This window comes from Trichomycterus rosablanca, chromosome 19, assembly GCF_030014385.1.
Source record: "Trichomycterus rosablanca isolate fTriRos1 chromosome 19, fTriRos1.hap1, whole genome shotgun sequence".
NCBI lineage: Eukaryota > Metazoa > Chordata > Actinopteri > Siluriformes > Trichomycteridae > Trichomycterus > Trichomycterus rosablanca.
In genome coordinates this window covers 7219293-7244467 of record NC_086006.1, presented here as the reverse complement: position 1 = coordinate 7244467, position 25175 = coordinate 7219293, and the positions used below count along the sequence as shown (strand labels likewise).

At 41.9% G+C, this 25175-nt stretch overlaps 1 protein-coding gene across 5 annotated transcripts in view; it reads left to right on the top strand.

Moving 5' to 3' along the window:
* rerea (arginine-glutamic acid dipeptide (RE) repeats a) overlaps positions 1-25175 on the top strand; it is a 238821-nt gene that overhangs the window by 191573 nt on the left and 22073 nt on the right. For 4 of the 5 annotated variants that reach the window (XM_063016133.1, XM_063016134.1, XM_063016135.1 and 1 more), the window contains 4 exons: positions 13570-13618; positions 15046-15167; positions 15302-15401; positions 19737-19835. In XM_063016133.1, coding sequence (XP_062872203.1) covers positions 13570-13618; positions 15046-15167; positions 15302-15401; positions 19737-19835 — 370 coding nt within the window. Of the gene's footprint in view, positions 1-3354; positions 3529-13569; positions 13619-15045; positions 15168-15301; positions 15402-19736; positions 19836-25175 lie in introns of those variants that run through there. The other variant, XM_063016136.1, reaches the window with a different exon arrangement.

Sequence of the window (25175 nt, the reverse complement as noted above, 5' to 3'; positions counted from 1 at the left end):
CACTGAAGATATATTTAGTAAATAAGTACATGTCCGCGCATGCACGCGCTCGTGTTCATTTCCGGTTGAACTGATAAAAAATGTTGATTTTGAAAAATTAAAAGACGAGCCGTTTTTCAGTTTCTGCTTGTTAGCTCACAGCTAACGCTAGCCAGTGAGGCTCTTCACTCGTCTCTCGGTGTTATCACCAGTGGGCACCCCACAGCCAATCAGCGAGCTCCAACCGCCCACCCCTCCCTCCCTGTGGATGTGCGCATGTCCTAAAGTCTCAGTTTTCAAGGTAAACCTGAAGCAGAAATTTGGCGCTTCACATTTAAAAAATACCGTCAGCATTTTTGAATACCGCGGTATACGGTAATATCGTCACACCGCCCAACCCTATACAGTATATATCTATAGTTTTTATACTGCACAGAACTCTGCACCTTTAACCCATAATGTGAAATACACATGCTAATTGTTTACAGGTATGAATGTGTGAAGTGTGTGTTAGAGAGAGAGTATATACAGTGTATCACAAAAGTGAGTACACCCCTCACATTTCTGCAGATATTTAAGTATATCTTTTCATGGGACAACACTGACAAAATGACACTTTGACACAATGAAAAGTAGTCTGTGTGCAGCTTATATAACAGTGTAAATTTATTCTTCCCTCAAAATAACTCAATATACAGCCATTAATGTCTAAACCACCGGCAACAAAAGTGAGTACACCCCTTAGTGAAAGTTCCTGAAGTGTCAATATTTTGTGTGGCCACCATTATTTCCCAGAACTGCCTTAACTCTCCTGGGCATGGAGTTTACCAGAGCTTCACAGGTTGCCACTGGAATGCTTTTCCACTCCTCCATGACGACATCACGGAGCTGGCGGATATTCGCTTTTTTTCATCCTCCACCTTCCGCTTGAGGATGCCCCAAAGATGTTCTATTGGGTTTAGGTCTGGAGACATGCTTGGCCAGTCCATCACCTTTACCCTCAGCCTCTTCAATAAAGCAGTGGTCGTCTTAGAGGTGTGTTTGGGGTCATTATCATGCTGGAACACTGCCCTGCGACCCAGTTTCCGGAGGGAGGGGATCATGCTCTGCTTCAGTATTTCACAGTACATATTGGAGTTCATGTGTCCCTCAATGAAATGTAACTCCCCAACACCTGCTGCACTCATGCAGCCCCAGACCATGGCATTCCCACCACCATGCTTGACTGTAGGCATGACACACTTATCTTTGTACTCCTCACCTGATTGCCGCCACACATGCTTGAGACCATCTGAACCAAACAAATTAATCTTGGTCTCATCAGACCATAGGACATGGTTCCAGTAATCCATGTCCTTTGTTGACATGTCTTCAGCAAACTGTTTGCGGGCTTTCTTGTGTAGAGACTTCAGAAGAGGCTTCCTTCTGGGGTGACAGCCATGCAGACCAATTTGATGTAGTGTGCGGCGTATGGTCTGAGCACTGACAGGCTGACCCCCCACCTTTTCAATCTCTGCAGCAATGCTGACAGCACTCCTGCGCCTATCTTTCAAAGACAGCAGTTGGATGTGACGCTGAGCACGTGCACTCAGCTTCTTTGGACGACCATCGCGAGGTCTGTTCTGAGTGGACCCTGCTCTTTTAAAACGCTGGATGATCTTGGCCACTGTGCTGCAGCTCAGTTTCAGGGTGTTGGCAATCTTCTTGTAGCCTTGGCCATCTTCATGTAGCGCAACAATTCGTCTTTTAAGATCCTCAGAGAGTTCTTTGCCATGAGGTGCCATGTTGGAACTTTCAGTGACCAGTATGAGAGAGTGTGAGAGCTGTACTACTAAATTGAACACACCTGCTCCCTATGCACACCTGAGACCTAGTAACACTAACAAATCACATGACATTTTGGAGGGAAAATGACAAGCAGTGCTCAATTTGGACATTTAGGGGTGTAGTCTCTTAGGGGTGTACTCACTTTTGTTGCCGGTGGTTTAGACATTAATGGCTGTATATTGAGTTATTTTGAGGGAAGAATAAATTTACACTGTTATATAAGCTGCACACAGACTACTTTTCATTGTGTCAAAAGTGTCATTTTGTCAGTGTTGTCCCATGAAAAGATATACTTAAATATCTGCAGAAATGTGAGGGGTGTACTCACTTCTGTGATACACTGTATGTGTGTGTGTGTGTGTGTGTGTGTGTTTAAGACTGTCCTTATTGTATTTATTGTGCACTGCTAACATCTGTATAACCAAAGTCAAATTCCTTGTATGTGTGAGCATACTTGGCCAATAAAGTCTGATTCTGATAGTCCATACTCATTTTTGTAGACAGGTCTGGACTGCAGACAGGCAGATCTAGCACCTGCTTTCTCCTACTATAAAGCCACGTTGTTGACGGTTGTGGCAAACAGACTCCTGTCCTAACTTATTATTCCTAACTTAATATTGCTATTAATCATTAGTGCTAAATAATACTAGCAGACACTGTCTTTCAGTTTTACTTCTGGGCCGCTAAATTGCGTACGTGCAGTACGTATTGTGGTGTAGGGTACGGTGCAATGGAAAACGTTCATTTCTGCTGAGCGCTACAATTACCCATGTGAAATTACCTACTAAAACTGTATCATCCAAATCCAGAACTGTGCGAACCGTAGCTAATGGAAGTACGAGGAGTTCCCTGAGGGGGCGAAAGTGACGACATTCTCACAATAGCAGTAGCAACAACAGGACCATTTTCCATTTGTCCCAATGTGCTCGTTGTGTTGTTTAGTTTTCGGTAGCCCTGTTTAGCCCTCTAATAAAATCTGGTGCAGTAGGTGTTTTTGTTCCACCCACACAGCCCGCTTCTGTGTGCATGGTTCCTGGTCAGGAAGGGTAACCAAATTTAGCAAGGATACTTCTGGTCAGTATGGAAATAACCACTACATGTGGGATCACAGATTTAAAAACGTAGACACCCATGTGCTGTTAATGCTAATAATAGTGATGGAGACCGTCTTAGCTCCCTTATTGTAGCCTTCCTCAGTGGCTCCGTCCCAATCCTCATGCTACTGCGTCACAGTCACTGACACCGCCTCTGGTTTCCATGGTTACCATAGCTGCTGTGCTGTTAGTGCTCCCTGTTTGGTAGGGCAGTGTGCTGTTTAGAACACAGCCAATCCCAGCACTCGTCTCTCTCTCTCTCTCTCTCTCTCTCTCTCTCTCTCTTGCTCGAGCGCGCGCGCGCTGTCCGTCTGTGGCTGATGTGAGTCAGGGCGCGCGCTCTGAGCGTGTGTCGGTGTGGAAGGTCGCGGCACATGCTCAGTTGCGCCTGAAGCGCAGGTCCCACACACACACACACACACACACACACACACATACACGCGCGCGCGCGCGCATCTAGACATAAGCGGTTGATGGTCGGCGCAGGAGACGGCGCACGAGAGAGCGCACGAGTGTCCATTTTGGTGGTAAGGGGAGCTGAATTTAGCGGACACCGAGGTGGACAGCCTGTTAGGCGCCTGCAGCCGAGCACCATGTCCGACATGGATGAGCTGTTCAGCCCGCGGAGGTAGGTGCACGCGCGCCCGCGCTTCACCTGTTCGCCGATAAATCGGTGTGCGTGCATGCAGCAGCTGTGCACGCGCGCGCGTATCAATGCAAACTGTGTACGGCTTTGTGATGTGCGATTTGATCTTGTCAGTGTGCAGGCATGCAGCACGCTAACGTCACGTGTTCTGGTTTATATAAATATACAGCGTGTTGACAGTCGGAATTGTATGTGAACATGATCAGGATCGAAGTGTACACTTGTACCTTGGTGCTCTAGTTTGGACAAGTAGCTGACTAACATAAACTTGCGCCATGCTGTATTAGTCCGTGTTGTGACAGTGATACCGACGTGCAGTGATTGGCTAAGCTTGATAAAGGGGGCGGGGTCAGATTTGATTACATGTGGCTGCTCATCATGTGTTTATTAAATGTGCTGTTATTATATAAAAGATTTAACACATGCAGACGCTAACTAGATTATATTGCATTTGCGTGTGTATAATTAACCAAATAATTATAATAAAAATAAGGCCTAGAGTCGAAATGTAGCTTTGGCATGAAATATATAAGATTTTATATTTACTTAAAACGTAGTAAATGCTAGAATGGCACTTAAATCTGTGTGGACGATGTAGATCTAATTTAATAAATATTGTTATTTATTAAATAGTTTTGTTCAGCAGGACTTACACCTTATTCCAGGTCTGCAGTTTATTTACAAGGTAGTACTTTAGTACCTATCAAAGTATGCTATAGTCAAACCACATATTCAGATTAAAATGTGCTAAGCAGGCCTATCTGTACAGTTATTTGTTTACAAATATTATTTCGTCAAGTGGGATTAATATTTTAAAATGGCTGTTTAAGTTTACAATAGTGACATATTACTGTTTAGGATTATAATAAATTAATAATCATGATTATATACTTCTTTGCTATACAGTTTTGTGAGGTTTGGTCAAATTCAATGTTAAAACCCATATCAACTATAATAAACAATGATATATTGGCAGTACAGTTCACTGTAGCATATGTGTTGACCTGATTACAGTACTGTTACTACGTTTATATTATTATTATCTTCCGTTCCTTCCATTCCGTTTTGTTATCCTAATTTTAAAGTAATAGTCTGGTAGGATGAATATGTAGGGATGCCCCAGTCTAGTGTTATTTACCTTTAATAAAATACAGATTTCAGGGCTCTTGGGTATCAACCTTTACCTGATACTGATCCGATACAGACATCTTCACAGTAATAGACTCTGTTTATGTTACTCAGAATGTTAAAAGGTGTGGTGATGGTGTGATTTAGGTTGGTTTGTGCACGATCTGTTCCTGGATCTGTTTCTCTGCTGCACATCATTCATGCATATTTATTTTGCACATTTATTTGAAAGGTTTGTGGATACCCCTCCAAGTTATTGAGTTCAGGTGATGTAGCCACACCCATTGCTAACAGGTGTATCAAATCACATAAAATATTGTGTTATGTTTCCAATTTGGGGCAACCTTCCAATTTGGAGAAGAACCTTAACTTTTCCAGCATGACTGCAGGAGGTCCATAAAGGTGTGACAGAGTCTGGTCCATTAAGACACGGTTTGATGTGCAACTCCAGTGGAACTGAGGTCAGACCTCTGTGCAGACCACTGAAACCTTTTAAATAAGCAGAAGTTGCAAACCTGATTGATGGGAAACTGACGATGATCTTAATCATTTTTCCAGTGATATCATATCATCACACCAGAACCTGCTAATTGCAGAATTATCTGAGAGATGACGGTTGTGAATTTCCCATGTAGCACAGCTTAGTAATGAAGGAATGATAAAGACATGCTAATTACACTTTAATTACTCTTGTTCCAAAGTTTAGAATCGGGTTTAATCTTTGCGTACGTTGTTTATAATGGCGTAATTAACACATGACCTTTGTTCTTGGTCTAATTAACATTACCTTGTTTGTGCTCTCATACACAGAGCTAAATCTAGTTAGTTCCCCTGTATCTTCATCCAGTAACTACGAGTGTCACGTCCTGTGAAAGGGGTTTTACCACAATTCTAATGCTGATCGCAAAGCCTAACAAATGTTAAACCCACAAACCACAACATATAAAAAGTTTATCTAAATGCATCTGTTAAAAGCTTAATCATTACACTACAGTTCAGGAATCCTTTTATCAGGAATTTACATCATGGTGTCTAGTAGATGCAAATCAATAAAAGTCACATGGGTTTACTAGCTGCATGAGGATCATGGAAACAATGTTAAAGAGATTAGCACTTCAGCAACACCAAAAACATAAACAACGACCCTGTTCTAACCACAAACATCAGCGCCATCTTTATTAGTGTTCAGTGGTATAATCACTATGCTTGATAAAACAAACTTGTTGTCCTAGGTTTTTAAAGAACTAGGTTATACAATCATAACATCTTATATATGTACACGCCAGGCCACCAGTACTCAGACTTGAGACAAGACAAGATACCTAGTCTTTAGGAGGCACAAAATAATTCCAGCTTTGGTCAGTAGTTCCATTTCTGTCTGTCTGACTCTTGCACATCTCAATAACTAGGGGAAATAATTATTGTCCAGGCTTTTAGGCTGTTAATAAATTAGGCTGCTACGAGAGTGGTTGGTTTTCAGATCCCTCAGTAAATTGTATGGCTTACGCTAAGTTATGAGAGTGTTGCACGTTGTTGCATCTTATTGATATATCTATATATTTTATTTACTCCAAGTATATTCTTATTTAGTTTGTATATTTTATTTAGTCTATACATTCTTATTTTCTCTAAGTATATTCTTGTTTGCTCTATATATTCTTATTTACCCTAAGTATATTCTTATTTACTCTATATATTCTTATTTACCCTAAGTATATTCTTATTTACTCTATATATTCTTACTTACTCTAAGTATATTCTTATTTACTCTATATATTCTTACTTACTCTAAGTATATTCTTATTTACTCTATATATTCTTATTTACCCTAAGTATATTCTTATTTACTCTATATATTCTTACTTACTCTAAGTATATTCTTATTTACTCTATATATTCTTACTTACTCTAAGTATATTCTTCCTGTCTGTCTAAAAAACTTTTAGACGCTTTTCTTTGACCATTTAGACAGTTGACTAAAATCTGTAAACTGCAACCATTGATATATGGAGTGTTATTATTTCATATACATTTATACATTTTGATCGTCATTTAAAGAGCCTCTTTTCAAAATCAAACAGCCACATAAGGATATTGAGAAACAGTCTTAGGTACCAATTCTGTAGGCTACTGTGATCTATAAGGTTGGCGCTATAGGAGCCTCCACTCTACTGGGAGGGCTTTCTACCTCACCTTGTGTGTATGTAGGAATCTGTGCCTGTTCAGGTAAAACAGTATCTGTGAGGTAAAGCACTGGCGTTGGACAAAGTTTTCAACTGTTTTTCTTTCAACTGCTGCTGTATTCAGGGGTCGCCACAGGTCCACATACCTGATCTGGAACAGTTTTTTTTTTCCCCAAATGTAATGCCACTTTGCTTATTTTGTCCGGGCTTGGGACCAGCACTAAGAGTGCATTGAGAAGTACACTCTTCATAGCCAAAAACATAGCCAATCATGTATGTATGTAGATGCTCGACCGGTCGATATTAATGCTGAGATTCGAGCTCCGGATCTCAGCAAAGGTGGGCTAGCATAGCATTTTGTCAGCATAGCGCTCCGAGCGCCCCTGGAGTTGGACGAGAATTAATCCCAGTTAATCCTACAGGTGTTCAGTGGCTTAAGGTCAGGGCTCTGTGCTGGCTTGGTGAGTAGCACTGTCGTCTCACAGCAAGAAGGTCCTGGGTTTGATTCCCAGGTGGGGCGGTCTGGGTCCTTTCTTGTGTGGAGTTTGCATGTTCTCCCTGTGTCTGTGTGGGTTTCCTCCGGGAGCTCCGGTTTCCTTCCACAGTCCAAATACGTGCAAGTGAGGTGAATTGGAGACACTAAATTGTCCATGACTGTGTTTGACATTAAACTTGAATTGATGAATCTTGTGTAAGCAGTAACTACCGTTCCTGTCATGAATGTAACCGGAATGTAAAATGTAAAACATGACGTTAAAATCCTAATAAATAAAATAAATAAAACTCAATTATTACATGGGGTGTTTATATACTTTTGACTATACAATGATGTGTGTGTGTGTATATATATATATATATACAGTGTATCACAAAAGTGAGTACACCCCTCACATTTCTGCAAATATTTCATTATATCTTTTCATGGGACAACACTATAGACATGAAACTTGGATATAACTTAGAGTAGTCAGTGTACAACTTGTATAGCAGTGTAGATTTACTGTCTTCTGAAAATAACTCAACACACAGCCATTAATGTCTAAATAGCTGGCAACATAAGTGAGTACACCCCACAGTGAACATGTCCAAATTGTGCCCAAAGTGTCAATATTTTGTGTGACCACCATTATTATCCAGCACTGCCTTAACCCTCCTGGGCATGGAGTTCACCAGAGCTGCACAGGTTGCTACTGGAATCCTCTTCCACTCCTCCATGATGACATCACGGAGCTGGTGGATGTTAGACACTGTGAACTCCTCCACCTTCCACTTGAGGATGCGCCACAGGTGCTCAATTGGGTTTAGTCCATCACCTTTACCTTCAGCTTCCTCAGCAAGGCAGTTGTCATCTTGGAGGTTGTGTTTGGGGTCGTTATCGTGTTGGAAAACTGCCATGAGGCCCAGTTTTCGAAGGGAGGGGATCATGCTCTGTTTCAGAATGTCACAGTACATGTTGAAATTCATGTTTCCCTCAATGAACTGCAGCTCCCCAGTGCCAGCAACACTCATGCAGCCCAAGACCATGATGCTACCACCACCATGCTTGACTGTAGGCAAGATACAGTTGTCTTGGTACTTCTCACCAGGGCGCCGCCACACATGCTGGACACCATCTGAGCCAAACAAGTTTATCTTGGTCTCGTCAGACCACAGGGCATTCCAGTAATCCATGTTCTTGGACTGCTTGTTTTCAGCAAACTGTTTGCGGGCTTTCTTGTGCGTCAGCTTCCTTCTGGGATGACGACCATGCAGACCGAGTTGATGCAGTGTGCGGTGTATGGTCTGAGCACTGACAGGCTGGCCTCCCACGTCTTCAACCTCTGCAGCAATGCTGGCAGCACTCATGTGTCTATTTTTTAAAGCCAACCTCTGGATATGACGCCGAACACGTGGACTCAACTTCTTTGGTCGACCCTGGCGAAGCCTGTTCCGAGTGGAACCTGTCCTGGAAAACCGCTGTATGACCTTGGCCACCATGCTGTAGCTCAGTTTCAGGGTGTTAGCAATCTTCTTATAGCCCAGGCCATCTTTGTGGAGAGCAACAATTCTATTTCTCACATCCTCAGAGGGTTCTTTGCCATGAGGTGCCATGTTGAATATCCAGTGGCCAGTATGAGAGAATTGTACCCAAAACACCAAATTTAACAGCCCTGCTCCCCATTTACACCTGGGACCTTGACACATGACACCAGGGAGGGACAACGACACATTTGGGCACAATTTGGACATGTTCACTGTGGGGTGTACTCACTTATGTTGCCAGCTATTTAGACATTAATGGCTGTGTGTTGAGTTATTTTCAGAAGACAGTAAATCTACACTGCTATACAAGCTGTACACTGACTACTCTAAGTTATATCCAAGTTTCATGTCTATAGTGTTGTCCCATGAAAAGATATAATGAAATATTTGCAGAAATGTGAGGGGTGTACTCACTTTTGTGATACACTGTATATATATATATATATTTAAACTTTGCACTCATTTCATTGCACCAGTTGTTTTTCCAGAGTGGCAGAATGTTTAGTTTGGTGCTTGGTGGTTATGTTTGTCGATTGGAACTGTTTACATCTGAACGTTTTTATGCTGGATTAAAAGCTCTCCCGCAGCCGGTCGAGTCCTGCAGATCAGACTGGTGTGTGTTTATTTTGTACAACAGCACAGCTGCCCGGGGGTCACTTTCCCCTGCTCGAGTATTCGGAGCTCAGCGGTCAGGACTTGCCAAGAGTGCCGAGACCGGAGCAGAATGTTCTGGAACTCTGATGAGTGATTTTGGAACAGCACCCCCTCCACCGCTGAAATAAATACTTCCAATTTAACCTTTCTGTACCGGCGGCCCGGCTCACCCACACGTTCTCAGGCTTCTCGCTTGGAAAGCGACCCCGCCGAATAAGAATTATACCCTTAAAACCGAGGAACGGCTAATCCTTGGCTTGATCCGCTTTAAAGAGGAGCGTTCGTGAGCGCCGTCGTTTTCTCGCTCCTCACATCTGCCTGCCATATTTATTTCCGCGTGACGTTTCTTCGCTTGACGGCGCTTACGCTTTTCGGCAGGATTTAGTGGCGAGGGCTGCAGGCGGAACGAGCGCCGGGGCGAGTGTTTATCAAACAGACGCTGTGATTTTAGGCCTTGAGTCGCTACCACATGGCCCATCTCTCTCTCACACACACGCGCACACACGCACACAGAGCGTCTCGGCGTTCCAGCCAGGTTCGCACTGATGATGGAGGGTGCTCTGCCTTGGACGCAAATCACCCTGACAGTTTCTGGGCGCGCGGCGGCGGCGATATGAAAATCGCCCCGTTGCCTTGACAACGGCAGAGGGAAAGGCTTTTCGAGAGGAACATCTTGTCATTTTCTTTAATCCACTGCAGCTGGAGATCCGAACACTATTATTAAATTGCAGTTGCCATGGTTACCAGACGGGGGGGATTCAGAGCAGCAGTCGTTTCAGGGTCCCTCTCCTGTCGTACGGTCTGGCCTTTCGGGTGCTGTTTGTACTGTACCTCTGCATAAACAATGAGACCCGTCGTCCCTCGTTTCTTACCGCCTTTGTTCTTTTGTTTAGTGCTCCGGCTCCTGGTCCAGTTTTCCTCCATGCTGTCCGATGTACTTAATACCAACATTATTACGATAACATGGAGCAGCTGTATACATTTGTGATTGATAATTATTATTTGAATAATAATTGGATCCTAAACATCATGGTTCTACCTCTCGGTGAAAAGCCGGGGTTGCCATGTTTTTACGCTTCAGCTTTCATTGAGACCCAAACGACTTACACGAAGGCTTGGTGGGTAGCACTGTCGCCTCACAGCTTAAAGTTCAGTTCCCAGGTTTTACAGGTCCAGGTTCTTTTTGAGTGGAATTTGCATGTTCTCCACGTGGCTGCATGGGTTTCCTCACACAGATCAAAGACGTACATATACAAAATAACCCAAGTAGGAATGAACCCTACATTAAAGGTCGCTGTGTACCTGCATGCACAGAGCCTTCGATTTAAATAAGCTGCGTTGCTGATGTAGTTTAGTTTCCTTCCTATACACTATGGAGGGGTTTAGGTGTTGTCTGGGTAAAAATACACTTAACTGCCAAAAGTATTTGGACACCTGACCATGAGCTTGTTGGACGTCTCATTTCAATACAAATGGTATTAAAATAGAGTGACCCCTGTGTGATTATTTCAGCTATAGCAAAAGCCATTTTTCTGCTTCTGGGAAGGCTTATCACAAGGCTTTGAAGTATGTCTGTGGGAATTTGTGCCCATTTAGTCAAAAGCGTATTTGATTTTCCAGTATATTCCAAAGCTGTTCAGTGGAGCTGAGGTCAGAGCTCTGTGCAGGTCACTGGAGTTTCTTTAAACCAAGCTTCATGTCTTCGTGTCTTTATAGAACTTGCTGTGTGCACAGGGTTTACAGTAATGCTGGTACTGGAATGGGCCTTCCCTAAACTCTAACTGCAAAGTTGGGCGCATATAATTTCCTTTATATAATCGATTTATTACACCTGTTAGTAATTGTTGTGGCTGAAACACATTAATTCAGTAATTAGAAGGCGTGTCACAATATTTTCGTTCTGATAGTGTACTTGCCTGATGGCTTTCTAGTGAACAGGCTTTGCTGTATAAAGCTCCACCGGGTTTAGTGAATACAGTGATTATGAGGCTCGTCGGGACGGCTGGGATCTGAACCAGATGACCTTATGGGGAAAGTTTTGCGAAGGTTGGCTAAAATTCAGAGCACAGACTGCAGCCTTATACACAGAGGAGTTTTGTGAATACCTCAAGCGAACCAGCAGCCTGCCTTTCGATGTTTTGTTCTTTTGGTGTCATTTTCTGTGGGTAGCAGCTAGGGGTGGGTTTATAAAATCGATTTTTCGATTCGAATCGATCTTTATTTGAACAATCCGATATCGATTCATATAAACGCGAGATCGATCTTTTAAATACGCCCCTTTTTACGGTGCACACGGAAATCTGTTACCCCCTTTAATTTCGCGTGACCAGCCAGTGTTTTTTCATGTAACGAGATCTGACCTGCACATCAGTTCAGCATGGCAGAAGCTCAGGTTATGACCACTACACAACTTTTTGCACTGATTTTCGCTCGGCGACGGGTCGGTGCTGGATCCGGGAGGAACTCGGTGTTCGCTCTGCGATCAAAACTCGGCTCTCAATCAATGTGAGAAACAGCGAGGGGAAACACAGGGGCGAGGTTGGAAACAGGTGGAGCGCAATATAGTTTCTATCAGAATACATCAGCACACGCGAGTTTTACAGTATTTCTGACCTGATCGTTCTCTACAAAACAAAATATTTATTAACCTCCAACTCACTATAGAACAAGCCATGCTGCTCGTGTTGCCAAATCCACTCAGATTCATTTATTTCATCAGCGCACAAACTTTGATCGCTCGCTACTTGTTGATGTGCATGTTTGGACGTGGTATCATTAAACCTTTCATCACTTCTCATGTTTGTTTTCGTGACAAAACGTAGTTTTGGAGACCAGAGAAGCTCGCCTGTGATTCCCCCTGGTGATAGATGGTGTAGTGTGAAACCCCCCATCGCCGATCAGTCGTGTAGTGTGAACATTACAGCGACCAGGTGTTAATCAGAGTGTCGTGTAGTGTAAACTTGGTAAGCTGTTCAACAGCCAGGTGTATGTTTACATTACATTTACAATGTTGTAGCGTGTCAGATATATAAAATAATAATAAAAAATGAATGTTACTGTTTTCTGTTTTGGATTAATTATTTATGTAAACAAAATACACAAATATTTTTAATAATGAGTGTTCTTTGTACAATCATCACCTTCGTTCTCTGAACATCTGTACATATTTAAACAAAACCTGTTAATGTAACTCAAATATGCCTAAATGTGTTGAATCGAAAATCGAATCGAAAATCGAATCGAAAATCGAATCGAAAATTGAATCGAAAATCGAAGATCGAATCGAATCGGGACCTTGTGAATCGGAATCGAATCGATCCAGGAAATTAGTGGCGATACCCAGCCCTAGTAGCAGCACACCACTAAGCTGTCATGTAGCTCTGTTTGATTGGTCTGAATTAAGATCGACAAGGACGGACAGCCACGTTGTTTACTTGTACCACCCGTACTGAGATTTGTTCAAATCTTTGTGTTGGCACAGTGGCTCAGTGGGTAGCATTGTCGCACTGTCTCCTCACAGCAAGAAGGTCCTGGGTTTGATTCCCAGGTGGAGCGGTCGGGGTCCTTTCTGTGTGGAGTTTGCATGTTCTCCCTAAGTCTGCGTGGGTTTCCTCTGGGAGCTCCGGTTTCCTCCCACAGTCCAAAAACACACAAATGGGGTGAATTGGAGATACAAAATTGTCCATGACTGTGTTTGACATTAAACTTGTGAGCTGATGAATCTTCTGTAACGATGGTTGGCTAATAAAATTTACATTCCATCCACCTTTAAGCTAACATTCCTTTTATTAGTATTTATTTTTAGAAATATTGAATGTTTCATGTTTTAGGGTCTGTTTGCAATAAAAAAAATTAAAAAAACACCTAAACCAGATGTTTACACCCCTAAGCCTGACAAATTGCACAACTAATTATATGGACTGCAGAAAATTAGAAAATTGTTTTCCATTGGCTACAGAAACCTTACAGACTGGCAGTCAAAACTGGGCGCTTTTATTTCAGTATTTTTAGAGAGTTTTTTTCCTCTGTTTTCCAGGCGGTTAAACAGCACTCAAGGGGAGATTCGAGTCGGTCCCAGTCACCAGGTACGTTTGTTTTTGCACTTTATCCAAAGTTAAAACATTTTATTTAACACTTTGCATTGCAGGTTAGATTCCACGTACAGATATGGAAATACTGATACCGATCTGAAATACTTGACATGCATGCTTACTGACAGTGTTACTCCACTGACTAGCACAGACAGCATTCCTCTCATCAGTTATCAAAATCCAGTTGTTTAAATGGGAATAATGGAAGTTCTGGTTGCAGTAAAATGAATTTCATATACGTTTCACACGAATCTGAGTTTAAGTTGAAAATGGTTCGACCGATGATCATGCTTGGCAGGCTAGGAAGTGAAATGGCGAGTAAAAACGAGCAAAGACAAAAAAAAGATTGAATCTCACCAGCAATAACTGTCACGTCTTCCGGGCCGGAGATTCATCATTGCGTCCTCGTGTGGAATGATTATAGCGTCTTCTTTTAAAAGACTTCGGATGGACTATGTCGTCTGAACGTAGCTGAGTGAAAGCCTATTTAATGGTGGCCATTTAAGATCTCCATTAATAACCAAATGAGATCAAGCAAACAGTAATTGAGCCAATGGAAATAAACATAATGAAATTAAGTCGCTTCTCTGTTGAGATTGTGCTTCTATATATTAAATAAATGTAATTAAGAGCTGCGACTTAAATCTGCAGCTTACTTATTAATATCTCCTTAAAAATGTTTGGGTTTTCTATTTTATTTTTCCTTTTTTTGCATTATTTAAAGAAACAACCAATGGAATGCATCAAAAGAATCATTCAAGCAAAACAAACTGGTGTCTTGTTCATATTAAAGAAGACGCAGGATACTTGTGTTCGAATGTTTTCCCATAGTGAAGAGGAAATGTTTCAGACCAGCACTGTCTAGCATGGACTGTACATCATTGTACCCGGGCCCATCATTTTAGAATTGAAAAGGTCAAAAGAACATTTACATGCTTTACATTTTTACTCGCTGTCATTACAGACAAATTACAAACCACTTGGCATGTTAACTGTTCCTTAAATTAGAGTCGGCGGTATGCCGCCAAAAAAAACAACAAAAAAAACTGTGGTGCTGTTCCAGTATACACACAGTATTTCCTCTATTCAGGTCTGCTACAAATGTTATATCCAAATAAAATAATTATATATATTATTTTATATTATATATATAATATTTGTAAATTTGGATTTAATTAGTGTCATAAAAGTATTAGCAATAGATCACATAATTAATTAAATAAATAAATAAATAATGCTTAGAAAAGCCAGCTGCTTCTATAAATCCATGCTGTTATGCTACAGACCAGCGTTTCCCTGTAAAAGGACCCAAATTCTCCAGTCAAACCAGTCTAAAATGTATTAAAGAAACATACACTAACACACACACACACACACAAGTGGTCATCATTGGTTCTGACAGTAGTTTTCTGATTTAACAGGCCAAGCTCCCCGATCTGCAGCCCTTCCCCTCTCCTGGAGGCCAAGTGACTGAGAATGAGGAGCTGGTCTGGATGCCCGGGGTCAACGACTGTGACCTGCTTATGTACCTGCGGGCAGCCAGGTGAGCTTTAAAAAAAATCTTTGTATGGTATTCTGCTAATGAAATGCAGATTGTTTAGGTCTTTTTGCTTTTATAAATTATGTATAAAGGTGTTAATGGGGTGTTATTGATGGTATCTTTGTGGCTGTTTTTAGGAGCATGGCAGCATTCGCTGGGATGTGCGATGGAGGCTCGACGGAGGACGGCTGTCTCGCTGCCTCAAGAGATGACACTACACTTAATGCATTAAACACTGTAAGTTCATTCTTTTACTCTAAACAACATTTGCTGCAAAAATTTGCAGAAGTTGGGGCACAGCGATTTAACTTGTGGAGTGTTCAGAGCCAATGACCTGTCCTGACATCCACACAAACACAATTGGCAGTGTTTGTCTCTTTTAGCTGCCAGGCCACGATTGAAGGTGGGGAGTCACATAGAGCTTAACATGGCTGTCCATACACTGATAGGACTCTTTTTGGGAACCCAACATTGGCAGGTGATAAGAAGTGGCCACAGATTGGACACGTGTCCAGGAAGGGGGGTGTTCTGGCTCTCATTGATTAGATTTGGGATTCCCATTTGAAATTGGAAATGACTAGATTGGGAAATAAACAGGTGAAAATGGCTTTAGTTTACAACAACTTTGTAAGCAAAAGTACGTGGACATCCGAATTGTTGTATCTACCAAGATGCTATTATTCTTTTGTATAATGTATCATTTCAACTTTTTCTTCTCTATAGACTAAAGAGTTTAGCTTTAGTTTTTGCTTCTCCACATTCTTGGGAAAGTCTGCTTTACACCAATTCAGCTGACACTTTGCAATAGAATCCCAACCCTTAAGGACCCTGTAATCAGTTCTTGTCCTGGTGTGGCTACTAGACGAAAGTTGGAACTTGGTAGTGAGTTTTGAAGCCAAGAACAGAATTTGAACAGAATTTAGTGCCCTTCTAGACACTTCTACACCCTGAATCAGGGTAGAAATCGAATAAACTTTGATAAAGATGGGAAAAAGTACTCTGTTTAGCCACTGAGCTGTATGACTGGATGCTTTACACACTTAGCAATGGGTGTGGCTGAACTAGTCTAACTCAGTAATTAGAAAAATATGTCTACATATTTTGATCATGTAGTGTGTAATAATAAACTAGACAGGCATGTTTCTGTTATGCCTGAGGTGGATTTTAAAGGCTTTTTTTCTTATCAGTAGCGCTGGCAACATTTCAACTTGAAAATAATGAGCTCCCTGTCGTATTAACACCAACTCTCGTAAGGCAAAGACGGATCATTGCTCGTTTCTTTCTGTGTTGAACGTAATAAAAGTAAACGTAAAGCAGAAAAAAATGAGCAGGGGGGAGGGTAGGTTTTTTTTAATAGGCCAAACATAACAGAGAGTTGGAAATAATCTTGTCATAAATTAAATCCTCTGTCAGCACAATTTGGCCATTTCATGAGGTATGAAAAGCAGAGCTGGTAATAAGTCAGTGAAACGGTCAGCTCCGGTCAGAGCACACGCTCTCGAATATTCAGTGTGGATGATGAATGAGCACTCGGCGCTGCTCATCAAGTACAGTCTCTGGTAATGTGAACGTTCAAAGCAACTGCCTTGTATTCTTACCCTCTCCATGCCCCAGTTTCACCATGATGTGTGGAAAAACAAAGCAGAACGTTACGAATGTGTGTCCAGAATTCTTGACCTTCAGGTCCACAAATTACACCAAGTTAGTGAAGTATTTTAGTGGACAGGAACAGAGATTTCCTTAGGAACAGGAACTCGTGCTGTTCATTAGATCTACACAGCTCGAGCTGTGAGCACCTGGTTAATTACTTCTACAGACCTCGCACAGTTGGTTCGTTTCACCACAAGAGTGTGCTGGTCAAAACTGTCCTATTACAAATCCAGATAAAAATAACACACCAACCTCAGGATGTGACAGACTGTTACATTTTTGTTTTTTTCGTGTCAGGTTCGTTTACCTCCCACTTGCCAATGACATCCTCAGTTCAGTTTTTGTGTTGTTTATACTGACTTGGGTGATTAATATTATTAATTAATATTATTAATTAATATTATTAATTAATTAATTAGTGCCGGTAATGCACCCATCTCATGCACGTCAGGGTATTTCATTCACATAAATTCGTAAAGATGAGACTAAATGCACAAATAAATGAGCAAAATGATTCATTTCCATTACAGAGGATATGTAGACAACAGGCCAGAGTTTAAAACACATGACAATTATATCTGCAGACAGCAGCTGGCACTGCGGGCGGAACTTGTCATAAATTTTGCGATAACAAAGCTCATGCAATTAAAGGTTGCCCAGCTATAACATTTCAGAGGGTAAAACAATTCAATCAGATACCAGTTTTAAATGACAGTAAAATTGACCAATCGGCAACAGCAGAGGACGGGCTTCTTTAATCTAACCCTTCACATTCCAACAGATTTAATAGACAGGTATGAAGGAATTATTTGCTTAGATTTGTATTTGATAACAAAATTAGAACTGAACACGTATTAAAATAATATTAAATATATTAATAATAATATATTTTTATATATTATATTACATATTATATTTATGTATGTGTGTATATATCTTAGGCCCTCAAACCTTTTGCTGTCAGCAAGCTCAATTTCTCAGTCTCTGAATAATTACCTCTAAGCTCTGATTCCTGTCTCGTCAGCAGTTTGCTGTTCTAAATGAATCCCAAAAAGGTTAATTACCATTTTAGTGTCTCTTTACATGCCAGAGAAAAATCATCCAGGAAAAGTCAGAGCTAATAGGCCAATCCGATTTGTTCCGGTTTGGAAATTTGGAGTGGTTTTGTCGGAATAAGAGAGAGAGAGAGAGAGAGAGAGACGTGTTTGAAGAAAATATTAGCAAGGCTGTGTCTGAACTGGACTTGTTACAGTAGAGTCATTAATGTCATTGGCTCAAATATGTTTAATGCATGTTATTTCTTAGAACATGGACATTCACGTGTAGACATGTGGTTGTTCTATAGAGCAGCGGTTTGCACCCAGCTTTTTTTGCACTATGGGCCGGCTTCATATAAGATATAATTTCATGGACCGGCGAGGGCAGGAGGATTTCAAATAAAATTATAAGACGAGCATAATAAAAAACACAAAGTGCATAACAATACTACTCACCAATAAAAAAATCGAACAGTGGGAACCCTGAGCTTTTTTCGCTGCAATGACACGCTCCTACCTAGGGGTGATAACACAATAACACCTGAAATGTGTTCGTTATGTCCATTCTACTCTGTAACTTTGTTTTGGTTGCCATCACTGCAGAAAATCACCGCTTCACAAGCAGTGTTTTTATTGCTTTTATTTATTCTTTCTGTGTGGCCCGGTAATAAATGACCTATGGTACCACCGGTACCAGCCCGGTGGTTGGGGACCACCAGTCACTGCTTTGGCACGGCTGTTTTTACTAGCATTCATCACTAATGTATTCTGTCGTAATTCTACACTACTTTATAAGAGTGTCTTAGCTGAATTTCCACTTTGAGCTTAAGAATAATTTGTCTCGGCTAATGAACTGTCCACTGGCACCTTGAGCATGGCTGAATCTTAGCAAAGACCTGTGTAGAAAAGACCAGGGTTATTAAAAATGTTCATCTTACTTCAAATGCTTGTGTGTGCATGGGAGGTCCACAAAAAATACCCGATTTTAAACCTGGATAAACCAGCACTGCCATCAGCAGAGTCACAGCGCTGCCCTCAAAGCCCCAGGACATAATGCATAATGATGGTCATTTTTCCCCCTCCCTGCTTCAAAGCAACACTAAAGCGAGCATGAAGCAATGAATACAAAATGTAATAAACATGGCATTTCCATCATGGGGAGAGTGGAGAATTAATGCTGTCTGGCCTTGACTGTTTCTTGACCTCACCATAACCAACCAACTCCCCCCCCTTCATTTGTAATTCTAATGTGTTTTCTCTCTCTGTCGGCCGGATACCTGCTCACCTCTGTCAGCTCGCTTTGTTTTCAGCTTGTGTGTGATGATTTTTTCAGATATTGACTCTTGTTGTTTGGCGCACCTGCCAGGCTGATTAAATAATACGCTACTATCTGTTTTCTTATTTAATGATGATTCATCCAGAGGTCAGGGTCATGCTGACGAGTACACCTCCCAATGGCTAGGGTGTCTCTGCCATTTTCACCCCTTGGATATTATCATGTCATGTCTGTACAGACCCCTGACAATTCGATAGCACCTTTGAGATTTTATCCCCGGATCTCAACAGTAATGGCTAACATACTTTTCCGTTGCACCTCCAAAGCACCCAAAGGGACAATTAATATGTGATCCAAAAATGTATATACACTATATGGCCAAAAGTATTTACCAACAGCCATTCTTCAAAGTGTGTCTGTGAGAAGTTGTGCCCATCCAGTCAAATGAGCATTTGTATGGCTGGGCACTGATGGTTGGCACCAAGTCCATAACTTTTTTCCTCGACACTAGGCAGTAGACTTTAAAACAGATTGTGTGGGTTGTTGCTTTCATGTTTTCTCTGATTAAGAAGAACTGTCCACGTTGTAAATACTGCTTATTTTCTGCAGCTACACGAAAGCAGCTACGACGCGGGGAAGGCCCTGCAGCGGCTGGTGAAGAAGCCGGTCCCAAAGCTCATAGAAAAGTGCTGGTCCGAAGATGAAGTGGTAAGTCAAGACTTACTTTTGCTTTTAATGCTGGCAGAAAGTGGGTGTAATAATAACACTGGGTCTCTGGACATAGGGAAGCTGCGACCTGTTCTTGAAGAAAAAAATGTTCACTGTAAAAGAGCGAGAAGTGATTAAGATTTTGGGTCTGTATAGCTTTTCATTCCTGGAGGAGAGATTTAAACTTGGAAGTAGATTTAAAAACACTTGTGGGATGGTTGAAATGAAATGGGTTGTCAGGCTACCCATAATACTGTCAATCCATCAATTTAGACACATCACATCAGCCAATTGCACCTTCTACTCATAAAGCATAAACAATAGGGACAAAAGTATTGGGACACCGCTTCTATTTTTGAATTCAAGTGTTTCAGCCACAATGACTGCTAACATGAAATAAGTCAGTTAATTATATAAAGTAAATTACATGCTTCCAAATTTAAGGGAACAGTTTAGGGAAGGCCCTTTCCTGTTCCAGCATGACTGAACCACTGCTCGCAAAGCAAGGTCTATAAAGATGTAAAGAAGAGCTGCACAGAGCCTTGACCTCAGCCTCACTGAACAGCTTTAGAATGAACTGGAACATCAGGCCAGCCACAACAAACCCAGCCATTCAGATGCTCTTTTGACTGAACAGGCACAAGTTTCCATAGACATGTTTCAGAGTCTTGTAAGAAGCCTTCTTACAACAGAGGAGTGGCTGTTGTTATAAACAGCCAGATCACACAGAGGTCAGTCTATTTTAATACTATTTGTTTTTGCAGTAAGATGTCCAATATTTTTGGCTATTTTATGTACGAAAACCACAGCAAAGTAGATAAATATCTAGGGGAAAATGTGAAGCTCTGTGAGTTGCTTGAACGTTGGTTTGTAAGATATGATAGCAAACAGTAGCACAGAAAGCAATTTCTGGCTGATTTTTTTGGGACGTTTTTGAATCCACACCCAGTGCTGCTGAGTCACTCCATTCATAAAGCTCTGAAATACCCTCGCTCTTCCCTCCCTCGCCCCAGAGTATCTTGTTAAAATATAAAGCTTTCCGTTTACAAATGGGAAAGTACCTAAAGTTTTCTCTGTGTCTGGGTCCAGTCCTAAAATAGAGTTGCTTAAGACATGGGTTTGAATGACATGATGTTTAGAAGATTAAGCCGGCGTGATTAAATATGATGGAATCGATACCAGGCAGATTAAGTATCGAATGCATTATTTATTTGTTTACAAGTTTCATGAGGGCCAGACTTGCACTGTCTAAGATGAAGCCGGTTCACTTCCACGACGGGTTTGATCATGCTGAAAGGCCTGGTGAAGAGACGTGGATCGTTTCACAGGTGCCAGCAAGCCCATTAAAGGCATCAGTTACTCTTGCGCTATTATTTATTGATGGCGACCTGGGCGTTCTGAGTGTGCGGTAAACAGTATTTTGAATGTATGTGGCGTATCAGTGTGAAGTGAAGCGTGTAACAGTCTGTCTCAGATGAATAATACAGAGAGTGTATGAATAGTGGATGAGAGGTGGCCCGGATTCCGTTTCTGCAGTTTTTTTTGTGTGCGCGTGATGTCGGGGTGGGTTGAAGGCAAGAGGCCAGAAACCACGTTGCAACCACGTGCCCCTCCGCTATCGCTGCTAAGCCAAGGGCGCCGTTCCCACTGATCTGATTTCAAGTTGTGCCTTTGCATCTCGACAGCCTGGAGGAACAGGTGTAAATGTAGCCCTGACCTTGGCACTCATTCCAGCCCTGTCTGCTGCTCGGCATTTATTTATCAACCCACGCTTTTTCTTCTCTGTCTTGCTCTCTTTTATGATATCTCTCTCTCTCTCTCTCTCTCTCCTCTTGCTTTCTTGGTTCTTTCAGCCCGTAGGACCGGGCTCTCGTTAGTCCTTTTTGAACGCGAAATCAAGTGACCGTGACTGGCTCTGAAATGACAGATCTGTGCCCTCGTCAGGGTCACCTTTCACCGCCCCACCCCCTCTGTTCTTTCTCCTGCGAGGGAAATAGGGCTAATATTGTGATTCCTATTAAGCCACTTCAGATTGTATTTTCAATCCTCATCCTGTAAGCAGTCAAACCTGGTGTTTGTCCTGATAAATTCCTTTTTAGTATTATTAAATGATCAGATAAACCCAAGTCCCACATCACTCCTGTAAATCCTGCGTGTGCTTCAAAGCTGTTTGTGATGTTTGCTCCTGAGTCCTTATTATTTACCCAACAATGCAGTGGAATTTTCCAGAGCTCTGACGTTGTTTTCGATTTGATTATAAGCTGAGTGAGATCAACCTGCCTTTGCACAACAATGCTGCTTAATTATGGTGTAAAGCCTTAGATAGTTTTTGAGTGCCCCCAGGAATTAAGGCAGCATCAAAGCCCCCCAGTGGTTAGAAAACAAACCTGCACATCACGATTTGTGCTAGTAGTGATGTGCATCAAAAGTTTGTGTATAATGGTATATATTTCTTATAATTTAGTAATTTGAGGATAACAATTAGGGCTTTATTATTATTGCTAGTAATTGTTTTATAATGATATTTACATTTACATTTTCAGCATTTAGCAGACGCTTTTATCCAAAGCAACTTACAGTACTGTGAAGCAATTGAAGGTTAAGGGCCTTGCTCAAGGGCCCAGCACCGCCAACCTGGCAGTGGTGGGGCTTGAACCAGCAACCTTTGTATTACTAGTCCAGTACCTTACCCGCTAGGCTACACCTGCCAACTGTTTAGTAGGATTATATTAATTTGTATTCATTTGTATGAATTTGAGCAGTTGTAGCCTAGCAGTTAAGGAACTGAACTAGTAATCAAAAGGACGCTGATTCAAGCCCCACCACTGCCAGGTTGCCACTGTTGGGCCCTTATGCGAGGCCCTTAACACTCAGGTAGGGGCCATCTTTTGGAGCCGTGAGAAGATTAAAAAAGAGTGAAAGATTAAAAAAAGCTTCAGTTTAATCGAGTTTAATCATACTGAAAAGCTACGAAGCCAAGACAAGCGATTCCAAGGTGATGAAACGTGAGATTTCTATTTAAAATACAAACCTGATCTCCATGTTTACATTTCAGAGTTCAGGGTTTTGTAAAACACTGAGAATCAGTTTCTCTCCACCATGTCTGCACGTCTAATTCATATAAACAGTTTGTCACACTGGTGGCAGTTTAAAAAGATCAGCGGCAAACTGGGTCAAAGTTTAATCAGACTGAACTGAAAAAACCGAGCATCAAAGTGCAGGTGAGCCTAACTCCATCAGAAAAAAACGCTGCAGCTCTATTTTTACCAGTTTAACAAGATATTAGGTTTAAGAGCAAAGACATGAGTTGCATAAGTGTTTAACAACTAATACTGATGAAACGATTTCTGCTGGTGGCTTATTTATGTCGGTATACCACCCAACACTAATAGCTTGCACAGATGTGGTCTTCCAACGCTTTCATGTTGGCTGTGAACGTGCCCATCCACCCTGAGGTTAATTTTGTGTATTTCTAACACCTCCGCTTCTCTTTTCTACCTTAAAACCGGATGTGTTGGTTGTGTTTCGTCGCCTGCTTTATTAGCCAGATTTAGGTCGTTCTTAAGAGCAGTGTAAGTGAAGCCGACAGACGGGGCCTGTTGGCATGCTTCCCTGTTACCTTTGCTTTTTAGCCGTGTACAGAGGAAACAGGTTTTGCTGAATCGTTACATACTTTTTACACGGAACACGAGCGTGTGTCGAGTTTCCAATAACATACTCCTCTCTAACCTTATTAATTATTGTGTGAGTAGGTTTTGTAGCTCAACTCTTCTGCTGTGGTTTTCGTCTTATATAAGGTTCAAATAGGCAGGATGTGGGCTGGCTCTCATTTGTTTTTGTGGTTGTTTTGTGTGCAGATGCCACCATTGTCACTTTCTCGTGTTGGTTCAGGTTAGCGTGATCTAGAAGTGCATGAGTAAATTTACACCCAGCTCAGCATAGCAGGTCAAGTGTTGATTTCACAATCTTGCTGTGTATTTAAGCTAAAAAGCATACTTTATTGGCGGTTTGGGTCAAAGCTGGCATGCACATGTGTTATCTGACATTGTCTTTTTTGTCAACGCTTGTACAAACCAGTTGTCCAGCTTCCAACAACGATTGTTTAAGCCGGAAGTGCGCTCCAATCACAATGGCCTTTTCAGAGGGGTTTTTCTGCGTTCTGTGATCTCGTCTCGCTTTCACAATAGTGCAGTGTTGTGCCCAGAGAAAGGGAGGGTGTTTAAAGCCGAACTAGGGGGGCGCCAGCTTTCTGGAACAATTTTGGACTAAGGGGGGGAAAAACGAAGCCTGTTGTTTCAGCAGAGTGCACGCCTGGCTATTCGGTATCCCTCCTCCCTACCTCACTCGCTCCCTCTGGCTCTCCCCCTCAACCCCGCCTCCCTTCTGCCCGGTCGCCTAGCAACCCAGGGCTGGAGCAATCGTAGCAGGGCCAGAGCAATTCAGCGAGCAGATTGGAGGATGATTTATTAGCCAGGCTCCAAAAGGCAGCAAGTCCAGGCAGCTGAAATGGAGCCTTAAAGCAGAGCCGACATGCAGAGCGCTGAGCTTGAACGGCTGAGAGAGAGGAAAGAAAAATGATAAACTGCCTCACGTAGCTCTTCCCAACAGGCAAACGGTGTTAATGCTACAGTAGGTGTAGTAATTACAGTAACTCAATCAGGACAACATGCAGTTGATTTCGCCCCAGTGGTCATTATCCAGGACCTCAGATAATGGTGGTCGATTCTGTAGGAATACCTATTAACAGACTTGGCCTGTATTAAAACAAAACAAAGCTGTTCTGACTGGTCCAGGTGTTTCCTCAGGGTAATGGCTAATCATCAGCTGTGGTACCAGATGTTGGCCAGGTAGAGCAGAGCACCTGGGAGTCCACACACTGGTATACACATACAGCAGACCAGGCAGTTTGTTCCCTCTTTCGCATTAGTTCAGCAATTAAGGTGCTTCTCTTTTCTTTGAACGTATTTTATTCCATTAATGCTTTTAAAAGGAGTTTGGCATGCTCTTCTTGTGTACTCTTCAACTGGGCCAGTATGCCTTCAAGGTTGCCGGTCTGGAGCCAAATAAAGCAGGGTACTGGTGGAACCACATATCTGTTTATTCTTCCAACACGTTCCTCACTGGTTTATCCCAATTTCCTGTCAGATTTTTATAAAACTTGTATTTTGCATGTATGACAGATCACCACACATGTAATGTCCTGGGTTTTATCCTGAGCTCTCTGCAGATTCTCTGTGAAACTAGAAAAGCGTTAATTCATATGTGTCTTACATTTAAACTTGATTAAGGTCATTAAGTCTGGGCTATGCACAATTTCCTCTGGATTTTAAATATTTTATG